Source organism: Camelus bactrianus, chromosome 34, assembly GCF_048773025.1.
Source record: "Camelus bactrianus isolate YW-2024 breed Bactrian camel chromosome 34, ASM4877302v1, whole genome shotgun sequence".
In the NCBI taxonomy this organism is placed as follows: domain Eukaryota; kingdom Metazoa; phylum Chordata; class Mammalia; order Artiodactyla; family Camelidae; genus Camelus; species Camelus bactrianus.
The window spans coordinates 544,966-557,511 of NC_133572.1; the positions used below are offsets into that span (position 1 = coordinate 544,966).

The 12,546-nt window shown below is 54.8% G+C and overlaps 1 protein-coding gene across 7 annotated transcripts in view; it reads left to right on the forward strand.

Moving 5' to 3' along the window:
• The window catches only part of ADA2 (adenosine deaminase 2), a 41,417-nt gene extending 36,596 nt beyond the window's left edge, over window positions 1-4,821 (forward strand). For all 7 annotated transcript variants that reach the window (XM_074357547.1, XM_045524093.2, XM_074357545.1 and 4 more), the window contains 4 exons: window positions 159-267; window positions 375-532; window positions 1,003-1,205; window positions 1,387-4,821. In XM_074357547.1, coding sequence (XP_074213648.1) covers window positions 159-267; window positions 375-532; window positions 1,003-1,205; window positions 1,387-1,486 — 570 coding nt within the window. In that variant the 3' untranslated portion in view covers window positions 1,487-4,821. The remainder of the gene's footprint in view (window positions 1-158; window positions 268-374; window positions 533-1,002; window positions 1,206-1,386) is intronic.
• The last annotated feature ends 7,725 nt before the right edge of the window (window positions 4,822-12,546 follow it).

Here is a 12,546-nt window from a genome sequence, read left to right on the forward strand (position 1 = left end):
GGGGCAACAACACACTGCACCCTCTCTTCTTCCCCAGGCCTGCTACTGGTCACCCTTAAAAGGCTGTGTGACTGAGGCCTGGAGCGGTGGTGGTGGGTAGAGGGCTGTGGGCCCAGCGGCACAGCCGGCACCCCAGTGACCCCTCCCCTGTCCTGCAGGTGGGGCGTGAGGACACGGGCCACTCGCTGTATTACTACAGGGAGGCTTTGATGATCCCAGCCTTGCATGGCGTGAAACTGCCTTACTTCTTCCACGCCGGAGAGACAGGTGAGCCTGGGGCACCGTCGGGGGTGGGGGGGGGGTGACGGACAGGGCCCTCGGCGTCCCTCTGTGGGTCACATCCATCCTGCTCAAGACCACCCTTCTGTTCCCAGACTGGCAGGGAACTGCCGCAGACGGAAACCTTCTGGACGCCCTGCTACTGAACTCCACCAGGATCGGCCATGGGTTTGCCCTGAGCAAACACCCAGCCGTCTGGGCTGACTCCTGGAAGAAAGACATCCCCGTGGAGGTCTGCCCCATCTCCAACCAGGTGTGCAGGCCCAGGGACCAGCGCAGGGCGATCGCCCCCGCAGCCACGGCCCCTGCGTGGCTCCCAGATTTTCTCCTGGGTCATCTCTCGCTGCTTTCTGTACCCCTCCCCCCACCTCACATCCAGAGTCACGGAGGAAAAGCTTTGCCTAGACCACTCGTGGTCATGAGGGCCCCCAGGGGTGGACCTGTGGCGAAGCTGTGGACGAGCTAAAGGACACTGGGGGCACCACGGGGTCGGGGGAAACTCAGGTCCTGCTGTTGCACGGCCGCTTGGGGCTGTGTGCTCAGGAGAGCTGCTCAGAGCAGCACCAAACATCCCTGGTGAAAACTTGGGTGCGGGGACCTGGGGAGGCCTGCAAGTTGTCCCCAAGCGGACCCAGAAAGGCGCTGGTCACACCCTGGGTCTCACCTCCCTCGTGACGACCCTTCATAGATCCGCTTGTCTCTCCTTTGCCTCCAACTGGGCAGGTTCTGAAGCTGGTGTCCGACATGAGAAACCACCCCGCTGCTGTACTCATGGCCACTGGGTACCCCATGGTGATCAGCTCTGATGACCCTGCTGCCTTTGGGGCCAAAGGCTTGTCCCACGATTTCTACGAGGCCTTCATGGGCATCGGTGGGGTGACGGCCGACCTGAGGACACTCAAACAGCTGGCCATGAACTCGCTCAAGTGAGAGCCCTGGGTGCTTCGTCTTCGGTTTGGGGCAGGAGCCTGGAGGGTTTCCGTGGTTCCTCTGGTTGTCTCTTACTCCACTGCTCTCGGGCTGGGACCGACGTGCTCTGCTCTGCCAGCATCTGAGACCCCTCTGGCCACCCACCCTGGGCTGACCCGCGCACCCCTCCTCCTGCAGGTACAGCGCCCTGTCGGAGGGTGAGAAGAAGGTTGCCATGGAAGCCTGGGAGGAGAGATGGCATAAGTTTGTGGCCGAGCTGGCCAGGGGCCCAGAGTGAGAAGAGGCCGTCCGCTGCCCTCTGCCTCCGCTTCCCCCCACACTGTCTTCACGTTCTCCACCTCGGCCGTTCGGAACCCAGCGTGATCTCCACCTCTGTGTCTTTATCAGAACCGACCTGTGAAGGTCACCCAGGGCCGCCACGTTGCGGATCTCCCAGAAACACCCCATCCGTGGACCACACTCGCCTTTGGATGCCCTCTGTCGCAGCCTCAGTGACAGGCCCCCTGCTTCCTCGCTGGCCGTGGCTCCGGCCCCTGCACTGGCTCCGGCTCCGCCTGGTCTCTGCGGTCCGCTGGCTCGCCCCTCCTGGCGTCTCTCCTGCTCTTCCCTCCTCTCACGCTGCACGAGCCTCCTAGGTGGTCTTGTCTGCTCCTTCCCTTTTAAAGCCACGTATTGTTGATGATTCCCAAGCTTCAGATGCATGTGGATGGCTCCCAGACTCTCGGAGACCTACTGTGTGCAGCGCTGCCCTTCCAGCCTCTCCCTGGTCATTCCTGTCTTGGGAGAAGTCCCCTCCTCCTGCTCCACCCACTGCTCAGAGCAGAGATGGTCAGTAAATTCTTGCCCCCCCATCAGAAGGGCCCTTGGATCCGTCCCCCCCGCCTCCCCCCGCTCTGGGCTCAGTTCCAGCCACTGTCGCCTCTTCTCTGAGTTACGACAGCCTCCTAACCCACCTCTCCTTTCTTCTCTCTGCGCCCCCAGCTCGATTTTCAAAGAGCAACGGCTGTTTAGCACTAAATTAAGCCAGGGTGCTCTGCTTTACAACGCGGTGCCCTTAGCAAAGCCCGGAAGTCTCCACAGGGGGTCGCCTCCTGTCAGCCCGGGCCCCCCAGCAGCATCCCGCCCCCAGTGCCCTAGTGCACCAGGCTGCCCCCAGGGTCCCAGGCTCTGCCCTGCACCCGGCTCCTGTCTCACGCTCTCTGCCGGGAATGCCCTTTCTTCCGTTCAGAGGTTGCAGCTTTCCTGTCCCTGTCTCAGAAAGGTTTCCAGGCCCCGTTCTCCCTCGGGGCACCCTGGGCTTTTCCTTCCTGACTCTACTGCGACCCGCCATTAGGAATGTATTTCTGGGGCCTCCGTCCCACCAGACCAGAAGCTCCAGGCGGACAGGCACTGATGACCCGTCACGCACACTGCGAAGCCCGAGCCGGCTCCCAGCCCCGCCGGTCAGTCCGCAGTGGGGGGACGCGGACAGGACGGACCTGACCTGGGCGTGCTGGGCTGGCTGAGGCAGGAGCAGAGCGGAGTTGCCCCAAACAAAAGACCCGTGGGGTCAGGTCCTGGCCCCAGCCGGGGCTGTGGGCGAGGGAGGCGAGGGGCCAGCCCTGGCCTCACCCGACCCCAGGGTGTGAAGGAGACCAAAGAATTCCTCCAAAGTGGAATGTCTTCTCCCCACCCCATCCCTGTGCCGAGCCCTCAGGCAGAAGCCAGCCCTCTCCCCAAGGGGACCGCTGGCCCCTGGGACTGGGAAAGGGTCCTCAACCACAGGCTGGTACCCGGAGGGAGCCGGATGCCCTAGAAGGGCCTTTGAGTCATCGCCTTCCCTGTCCCAGCAGAGGATGCACGGTCCCAGCTCAGCTGATTTAGATTCAATAAATGTGAGAACAGAACTTAGTAGAATGGGCTTCTGCAGCAGGTTGCCATGGCCACGGGGGTCTCCCGGGAGCATAAGGTCCCTGATTTGGGAAACAAACCAGCTCTGGTGCATTCATGCCGGTTCAATAGGCTGAGTCCGAGCTGACAGCCAGAAACACCCAACGGCCAGGTCCTGACTCGCGAGGAGGGCGCGGCTGCCCTCCCTTGGGCCTGAGCGACGTCTCTGCCAGGGGCACGGGGTGAAGCTGGCTGCACTCACTCCTCCTGTGGGACTTCCCAGAGTGCCCTGACGTAGATGTCTTTTGGGAAGACTTGTGTGTTAGCTGAAGCTTTGTAAACCAAATCACGGTGTACCTGGAGCGGGGGTGCGGGGCTTGCTTTCTCTGCAGCAGAGCGTTCAGTCTGCAGAACATCTTTCTGTGATCTGCAGTCTGTTTATTTACTTTTCAGAGTGAGGTCAAATCCTTTGTCCTTCTTTGTCAGGTGAATTGTCCGGGCAGGAAGAACCACAGGGTCCACGTCGCCCGGCCTGTGGCGGGTGCCCTGATCCGGCCTCCTCCAGGGTCCTGGAGTTTTGCTTCGTCCAGGACAGCTGTGGGGGGAGGGGGGGACAACAGGGGGCCTTCCGGAAGGTCAGATGGAGGGAATCGCAGGACATGCAAGGCATCCTCTTTGCCAGCAGGTTGGAAGTCGGGGTCCCACCACAGGGAAAACCATGGGACTTTGATCTCAGTACCTTGAAATCGTGTGAAACTTCAGAAAAGTGGTAAGGATAGCACGAAGAACTCCAAATGCCCTCCCCGCCCAGGTTCCGTGACCAACGCGCTACACACTCACTGCATCCCTTGCCCGCCCTCCCCTCCCTCGGTGTCCCTAACTAGACGCCCTACGTTTTCTGACCGGTTGAGACTCAGTCTGCAGATGTCACTCCTGAACATGCCCATGTTGTCTCATAAAGACAGCGCTGTTCTCCGTGCAGCCACAGCACCACCGCCCAAAGCAGGAAGGGAGCACCGAGGGGACGCCACCTGCCGTCCGGCCCCAGCCCTTCCACGCGCTCCCTCTTCCTGGCCCAGACCCCGGTCGGGGCTCCTGGGTCACATGTCAGTCGGGGACAGTGCCTCAGTCTCTCCTCGTCCTTTGTGCCCTTGCCGTCTCTGGAGAGCACAGGCCGGTCATCCTGGGGTTTGTGATTCCAGCTGTGCGCTTTGAGAGGGACGCCTAAGGTGGTGTTTGTCCTCAGTGCTTTCGACCGGGGGCCAGGGCCAGGGCCTGCCAGAGTCTGTCTCTCCCACAAGCAAGAGCAGCCCTTAGCGCTTCAGCCTGGGGTTAGACCAGCCTGAAACCGGTCATCGTGGGAGATTTTGCACCGCAGAAATCAGCGAATGTTACAAATCTGTGCCTCGCCCGGAAGGTGTTAAACATTAACACCCTCCCCAAGCTTAGGACGTCAGTTTGTCCCATTACCAGGAGGTTAACTCTGAGCACTGTGTTAGGTGATGCCTGCCGGGATTCGCCGTTGTAGAGTTGTTCCCTTGGTGACTAGTGAATAGTTGGTGGGAGACACTTCAGCTCTATGTGGAAATATTATTCCTCATCACAGCTTTACCCGCTAGTTTTTGCTTCCATCCAGGATTATTGTCTGAATCGACTGTTACCACCATAGCTGCTGTTTTAAGTGTAATAAATTATCCCAAAGCTTAGTGGCTTCAAAAACCAATAAAAATGTGCTGTCTCTCAGCTTCTGTGGGTCAGGGATCTGGGTCCAGCTGGGGAGGTCTGCTGGGGGTCTCTCGTGAGGTTGTAGTCAAAGCGGTGGTGGAGCAGGAGCCGCTGGGGGCTGGCCGGGCCTCAGCAGGGGTCTCTGCACAGGCCAGGGTGGGCTTCCCCACAGTACGGGGTTGAAGGCTTCAAGACTGAGTGTCCAGGGAACAAAGCAGTTCTCTTGCCTTTTCTTACGTAACCTTGGAAGTCACGTGGTCTCACGTCTGCCATGCTCTGTGGGTCACATCTCTCTGGTCTAAACCCTCCCAGCTTCAAGCGGAAGGGATGGAGACCCCACCTTTTGGTGCAAGAGGGTCGAGGTCACATTGTAAGAAGGACATAGCAGATGAGGGACACTGCTAGAAAATACTTGGAAAGTACACTCACCAAGTGGAGATTTTCTTTTTTTTAAATTTTATTTATTGATTCATTACTATATTATTTTATTTAGTTAGTTTTGGTGGGGTGGGGTGATTAGGTTCATCCATTTTTACAGGAGGCACTGGGGATTGAAGCCAGGACCTCATGCCTGCTAAGCACACACTCCACCTCTTGAGCTACACCCTCCTCCTGGTGATTTTCTAGTTCTACCATTTCTTCTGTATTTTTGTAAAAAAAAAAGTTATTGAAGTATAGTTGGCTTACAATGTTGTGTTAGTTTCAGGCGCACAGCAGTGATTCAGTCATAATACACATTTACGTAGATACATTCCTTTTCAGATTCTTTTCCATTGTAGGTCATCGCGAGATACTGAATGTAGTTCCCTGTGCTGTACTTTTTTAATCTGTTTTATACATAGTAGTGTGTATATGTTAGTCCCAAACTCCTAGTTTATCCCTCCCCCTCCTTTCCCCTTCGGTAACCACAGTTTGTTTTCTATGTCTGTGAGTCTATTTATGGTTTATAAATAGGTTCATTTGTATCATTTTTTTTATATTCCACATATAAGTGATATCATATGATATTTGTATTTTTCTGTCTGACTTACTTCACTTAGTGTGATAATCTCTAGGCTCTTCCATGTTGTTGCAAATGGCATTATTTTATTCTTTTTTATGGCTGAGTAGTATTCCATTGTGTGTGTGTGTGTGTGTGTGTGTGTGTGTGTATACCACAACTTCTCCATCCAGTCATCTGTTGACGGATCTTCTCTATTAGCTGCCATTCTGCTGTAAGGAAGAAATTTCTCTAATCGGTTGAATGACTGATTATCAGTCTGGCTCCTGGATTCTGACGATTCAGTGGACTATAATCTATCACTGTAATGATTTATTTTGATGCTCACACTGGTGCAGATTTGGCCATGGGAACCCTGTTATGCTGGCTCCTGCGACTCTTTGATAAATTCCTGTAATTTTCTGAGCACTTACTTTCTGACTCTAAAAAACGTTTTAGGTTCATTGTACACTTTGCATGTCTGTTACTGGGGTTGAACCGTTTCTCCACAGAGCCCGGGTCCCCTTTAGGACAGAGTAACATCTAGAAGCCTTGATCTGGGAACTAGATGTGCTAGTTGCTGCTGGTGTGTGTCTGTCCACACACACACGAATAGAATTTATATATTAAAATATAAGTATATGTTTATACACATATAATTATATCTGTTTCCAGCTTTCTCTATGTATATTAAAAACCATGAGTTTGCACCCATGCCTCCAATTCCTTTAAACACCACGAGGTTTCTTCCAGCCTCCGCCCTCCCCACATCTGAAACTGTTCCCCGGCAGTGAGAACCTGGCTCCCACTGTCCCCAGTGCATTTTCATATTTGCTGGTTTCCCTGTATGGGGTCTGCCTGGCTCTCCCGCGGGGCCCAGACACCTCAGGGGAAGGGAGGGGAAGAGGTAAAGTTCTGGAAGAAGAGAAGCCCACGGGTTTTCAGAACTAGAGGCGACTTCTAGAACACGACTGGTGTTCAGGTGAGGCTCGGGGTCAGGGTGAGCAGGCGTGGACCCCTTCTAAGGGAAATGAGTGATTTTGGATTCTTTTTTCTTTAAGAGGCGCTTCAAACACGTGGAAGCCTCAGGGGCCCCAAATCTGGGTCTGCCCAGCTGCAGGCCAGCATTCACTGGACCCAGGAAAACGGGAGGTGTGCGGGGCCAAGAAGTCCAGCTAAAGTGAGGTGAACACCATGGTCTGGGAGGGAGCCCGAGGTTCTCAAAACCATCTCCTGCCTCAGGAAGGTGAGCCAGTCAAAGGTCATCAGAATGCAATTCTATAACCTGCCTCCACCACTCAGTCCAGGTCCCAAAATGTCCCTTTCCCCAGGTCGGGGGCTTGACCGACTGATGTGACCTAGGCCACCTACAAAATTTGATCCCTTGAGTTTCAGCTACATGTGGGTGCATTTATAGGCCGAAATTCGGTTACCTGCTAGATTACAAACACTACTTTCACATCCATAATTTGTGTTACTTTAAGTGGCAGTCATCCTAGAGTAACAGAGCCTTCTTTGTCCTTTCTCCCGAGGGTGTACATGAAGGCATAGGGTCTGCGATTGCTGCCGTGCGTGGTGTCTGGGAACACGGCGGGGGTGGGGAGCACTTCTGGACGGGCTTTGCCCTGAGAAGCATCCGTGGCTCCCAATTCTCACCCGCAATGGTGCGGCCGGGGCAGAGGTGCTGGGCTTCACTCTCCAGCCTTTCAGCCAATAGTCTCTTCCTCCTCCTCTTGAGAGTGGCCCAGATCCAAGTTTCCAAAGGGCCTTTCCCTGGGGTCTGTCCAGAGACCACATGTTAGGGGGACAAGGTCTGCCTGGTCCAGCCAGACCTCCCTGGGGACAAGCCCCCTCTGGAGCGAGGCTGAGAGGACTGGAAGTTTTAGACTCACAGAATATCAGAGCTGGGAGAGGCCTAAAGATCATCTTATCTGAAGTCTCTGTGTCACAGAGAACTATCCTGGGGCCCAGAGAGGGTCAGTACCGCTCTGGGTCACACAGCAGGTCACAGCAGGTTTCTGAGTCCGGGCTCAGTGCTCACCCTACAACACAGGGCTGTTTTCCCTCCTGTCCGGGGCCTCAGCCACGATAGGCCCCATCAACCCCTGGTGGGCCTGGGTCACTTCTCTGGCCCTGAGGGTGGAGTTTGGGCAGCTCAGCCCCTAACAGGCCGATGACAGTCCCTCCATCCCTGTCCTGGCTCGATGAGGCATCAGCCCTCGGGGGACAGGCTGACCCTTCTTGTGACCTCTCCTCTGACCTCTCCTGTGACCCCTGGCTCTTTGGTGGCGTCCCAGCCCAGAAATGGCCTCCGCTTCCTGTGGCCCCGGAGGAACGGGTTCTTGCCTAGAGCCTTTGTCCAGGGTCCCCCGCCGCCCAGCCAGCGATCCCGGGGACCGCCGTTTGGTGGGAAGTGGCCTGAGGGAGAAGCACGCTGAAAGCAAACGGCGATGCGTGCGGCCGGCACTGGGACACCTGCGGCACCGGCGGCACCTGCGGCGGGCGGCGCGCTGCTGGCTCCTGGTGGCCGCCCGCGGTAGCGCCGGCGCCCTGTCCGGCTTGGACCCGCTTCCGACGGAACAGGTGGAAACACTTGGTCCCGAATCCCGCTTCCGTTATGTTTTGGTCCGCTCCCCTCCCACAGTGGACAGGCCTGGGGCTCCCTGCCCCTCGGCTCCCGCCGTGTCTCTGGCCACTGCCTCTCTCCCGTGCTTTGCTCCGGCCGCCCGGGGGAGGCAGGCCCGCTTCTGACGGGGGCCACCCGCTTGGTACAAATGTGGAGCGCGCCGCCTCGCGATGTTTAAGTTTTGTTAAATTAAAGAAAAAAAAAAAAAAAAAAAGAAGCTTGGATAGGTATACAAACACATTTCAAAAATCAAAAAATACGAAAAGGGGTGGATTGAAAGGCTTATGCCCACCTCTGCCCCGCCGTTTCCCCCGACCCCCTCCCGCCATGTTTACCGGCTGCGTGTGTTTGTTTGTGCAAAATAAACAAAGGCGCCTCTAAATACCCCGTTTCCGCTTTCTGTTATATAAGGCGGCCATCGCCCACCTGTCCCGAGCTTTGCTTTTAACGATGTGCCCTGAGGGTCTTTGTCCTTCCCCCTCACTCTGCAGCGTCTCCGTGTTTCCATGGGAACACGCCAGAGTTTAGTTAACAAGGCCACTAGGGCACCTGGATTGTTTCCAAATCTCTGCTGTTATAAACCCCGTCGTCACGTAATAGGTACCTAATTTATGCAACAAATGAATGAGGGCCAGGTGACAAGCGCCCTGTCACTTCCCAGGGTTTACAGACAGCCCCCTTCCTCCCGGACACCAGCCCAGGGGAGGATAGTGATCTGGGCCTCACACAGGGGAGCAGGGTCTTGCTTTACAGGTCAAAGGCCTGATCTAGGCCAGTTAGAAGTGGAAATGGAAAAAAGAAAATATATGAACATTTTGAGGGGAAAACATAAGGACACATAATTTTCTGTACAGATAAGGGATTCCTGCTGCCCTGTCTGCTGGAAGGTGGGGCAACGGCCTTACCCTGCACACCTTGGGCCCCACTTCCCCCAACCACCCCCTGATGCTGAGAGCTCGGTCCCAGACCTCTTCCAGAAAAGTCCACCCTTCTTTACCCTGAATAACTCACTCAAGGCCAGCAACCAAGCCGCCCAGAGTAAAGGAGAGGGGGTTGGAGCCCAGGGCTGTGAGCTCTGATTCTGGATGGATTTCCACTCAGTGGACTGGAGACCCACAGGAGGTGAGGGGTCGGGTGGGGAGGTCAGTGTGGGAAAGGGGAAAGCATGCTGGTCCCCGCCCGAGGCCTGAGCGCAGGCCTCGTTCTGCGCCTCTTGGGTCCCGGTGTGTCTGTGCGCTGACCCTTGTCCAGCGGCTCACGAGGCCTCCGGGCTGAAGGCCTCGTTTCATCGCCGGAGGTGCTGGGCTGGGTGTTTTCTCAGAGGCCTTTCGGGAAGGAAGCATTAACACGGCAAGGATAAACCATGGTCCCCGGGAAGGCAGGGGGAACAATGGACGGAGGGGAGCAGAGGTCGTCCCCTGAATAAAACCAGTCCTGAGTGAATCTTGGAAGGAAAGCATCCGTGAGGACAATCGGGAGGCCCCGCGGCCGGGGGCCTGAGATGACAGGGCCGTGAGTGTCTCCAGGCAGGTGATGGTTCTGACTCAGAACAGCGATGTCTGAGCACCTCTGAGGCCTCGGTCACTGCTCTTCTCTCTTTGCTTTTCTTTCTTAAAGTGTATTTGGTGAAGAAACAAGTCATTTGTCCTATAGAGCGTTCCCGGTCGGTCTGGAACTCAGTGACCATGCTTCCCTGGGGCTCCTTAACCTGGTCTTCTGTCCCCGTATTTTCTGTAAAGTGGTGGTTGGACCTAGAGTCTTTTTTTGGGTGGGGGGCAGGTAATTAGGTTTATTTATTTTTAATGGAGGGACCGGGGATTGAACCTAGGAATTCGTGCATGCTAAGCACGTGCTCTACCTGAGTATACCCTCCCCCTCTGGACCTAGAGTCTCGATAAGGTTTAATCCGGTCCTTTTGGCAGAACTATCTCACACGTAGTATCAACTATCTCAACACACTGCTGAGAAGTAGGCCTGTGCCCTGTTCAGGGCTGCAGTCAGGGCTTGGGGAGGGGTAGCCCCCCTTTGCTCCCTGAGTGGGGCTGGGCTCTAGGGGGCAGTCAGACTTCCCTGGAGCCTCCTCCATGCCTCATCTCCTGAATGAATGCTGTCTCCTCCTTGTGAGGGCCTGGAGGCCAGAGAAGCCGGTCAGTTGGCCAGGATCAGAGGCTCCCTGGGGGCGGCTGGCAGGAGGCACAGGGCTGAGCTGCTGTGGACAACTGCTCCCTGTGTCTCCTCAGGGCCCTGCAGGAGAGGGAACCCCACATTGGGGATCCTGGTGCTGCCCTGACCTGGACATGCAGTGAGTGTGGCCTGGGGACCTGGTCTGGGGACCTAGCCTGGGGATCTTGAAATGCCTGGAAGAGCAGGGAGCAGGGGTCACGGGGAAGGGCCCCCCGGCTTTCAGCAGAGAGGGTGGAGCCCTCAGCCTGGATAAGAACCCTGCCCAGGTCTCCTGGGGGCACCACCTGCTCCCCAAATGCTTAGTCCCCTTTTCTTCTGTTGTCTCCCCCCCTTCCCTCTTTCCACGCGTCCCTCTGCTGGGGTCTGAAGATCTCCTGCTCAGTCTTGTCTCCCCTCTCTCCTGTCCCTTCGCTCTCCTGCATTACTCCTCTCCTTTCCTGTTTTGGTCCTCTCCCCTCAGAAGTCAACCTACCCTCAGTGTGGACACAGGGACAGGGCAGCAGGCCAGGTCCCCAGGCTGAGCTGCCTGCCCACTTCCTGGATCTCTGAGGCATCCTGTCCTCACTGCCTAGACCTGGGCCTGGACAGCATGGCACTCAGATGGCCTGGGCCACTCGCCTCTCTAGAGTCCCTGGGGAGATGGTGGACACAGGAGGGGGCAGGAGAACATGGCAGAGGTGGGAGACACTGGAGGTCAGTGTGGCCATGTGCTTAAGTTTTGGCCGATGAGGTGCACGTGGAACTGGTATGTAAGACTTCTTGGAATTGTACCTGTAAGGGGATAGTATGACTCTTTTTGTCTTTTCTTTCATGATGGCTGGAATGTGAACATGATGGCTGGAGAATGAGCAGCTCTCTTGGATTGTGAAGTGGAAGCTATGCAGTAAAGGTGGCACAGGAGCAAAATAGGAGCCTGGGTACCTAATAAGTTTGTGGAGTCACAATATCAAGCTTGTACTCTTCTCTCCCAAGCTTCTTCACATGAGAGAAACAAATTTGTTTCTTACTTAAGCTCCTTGCCTTTGGAGGTTTCTATTAATTGCAGCCGAACTTAAGCCCAACTAATACAAAGCATGTGCATGGGTGTAGGCAGGCTCATGCTTCTGTGTGTGCTGCCAAACTATACACCTCAAGGAACTAGAAAAACAACAACAAACAAAGACCAAAGTTAGGAGAAGGAAGGGAAATAGAGAGGTCAGAGCAGAAGTAAATGAAAGAGAGACTAAAAAGACAATAGAATGCATCAATAAAACCAAAAGCTGACTCTTTGAAAAGATAAAGGAAACTGACAAACCTTTAGCTCGACTCACCAAGAGAAAAAGAGGACTCAACCAAATAACATCAGAAGTGAAAGAGAAGATGTTGCAGCTGACACTTCTCAAATGCAAAGGATCATAACAGACTACCACGAATGCTTATACACCATCAAACTGGACAACCTAGAAGAAATGGATAAATTCCTAGAAACATACAACCTTTAAAGACTGAATCATGAAGAAATAGAAAATCTGAACAGACTGAATACTAGTAAGGAGATTGAATCAGTAATTAAAAAATCTTCCAGCAGACAAAAGTCCAGGACAAATGGCCTGCCTGGTGAATTCTACCAAACGTTCAAAGAATTAATACCACTCCATCTGAAACTCTCCCAAAAAACAGAAGAGGAGGAAACACTCCCAAACTTATTTTTCAGACCAGCATTACCCTGATACCAAAACCAGACACGGACACCACAGGAAAAGAAAATTACAGGCCAATATCCCTAATGAACATAGAAGCAAAAATTCTCAACAAAATATTAGCAAACCAAATTCAGCTGCACGTCAAAAGGAGCATGCACCATGGTCAAGGGGGTTTACCCCAGGGACGCAAGGATGGTTCAACGTCCACTAATCAATCAGTGTGACGCACCACATGAACAAACTGAAGGGTAAAAATCATACGGTCACCTGAA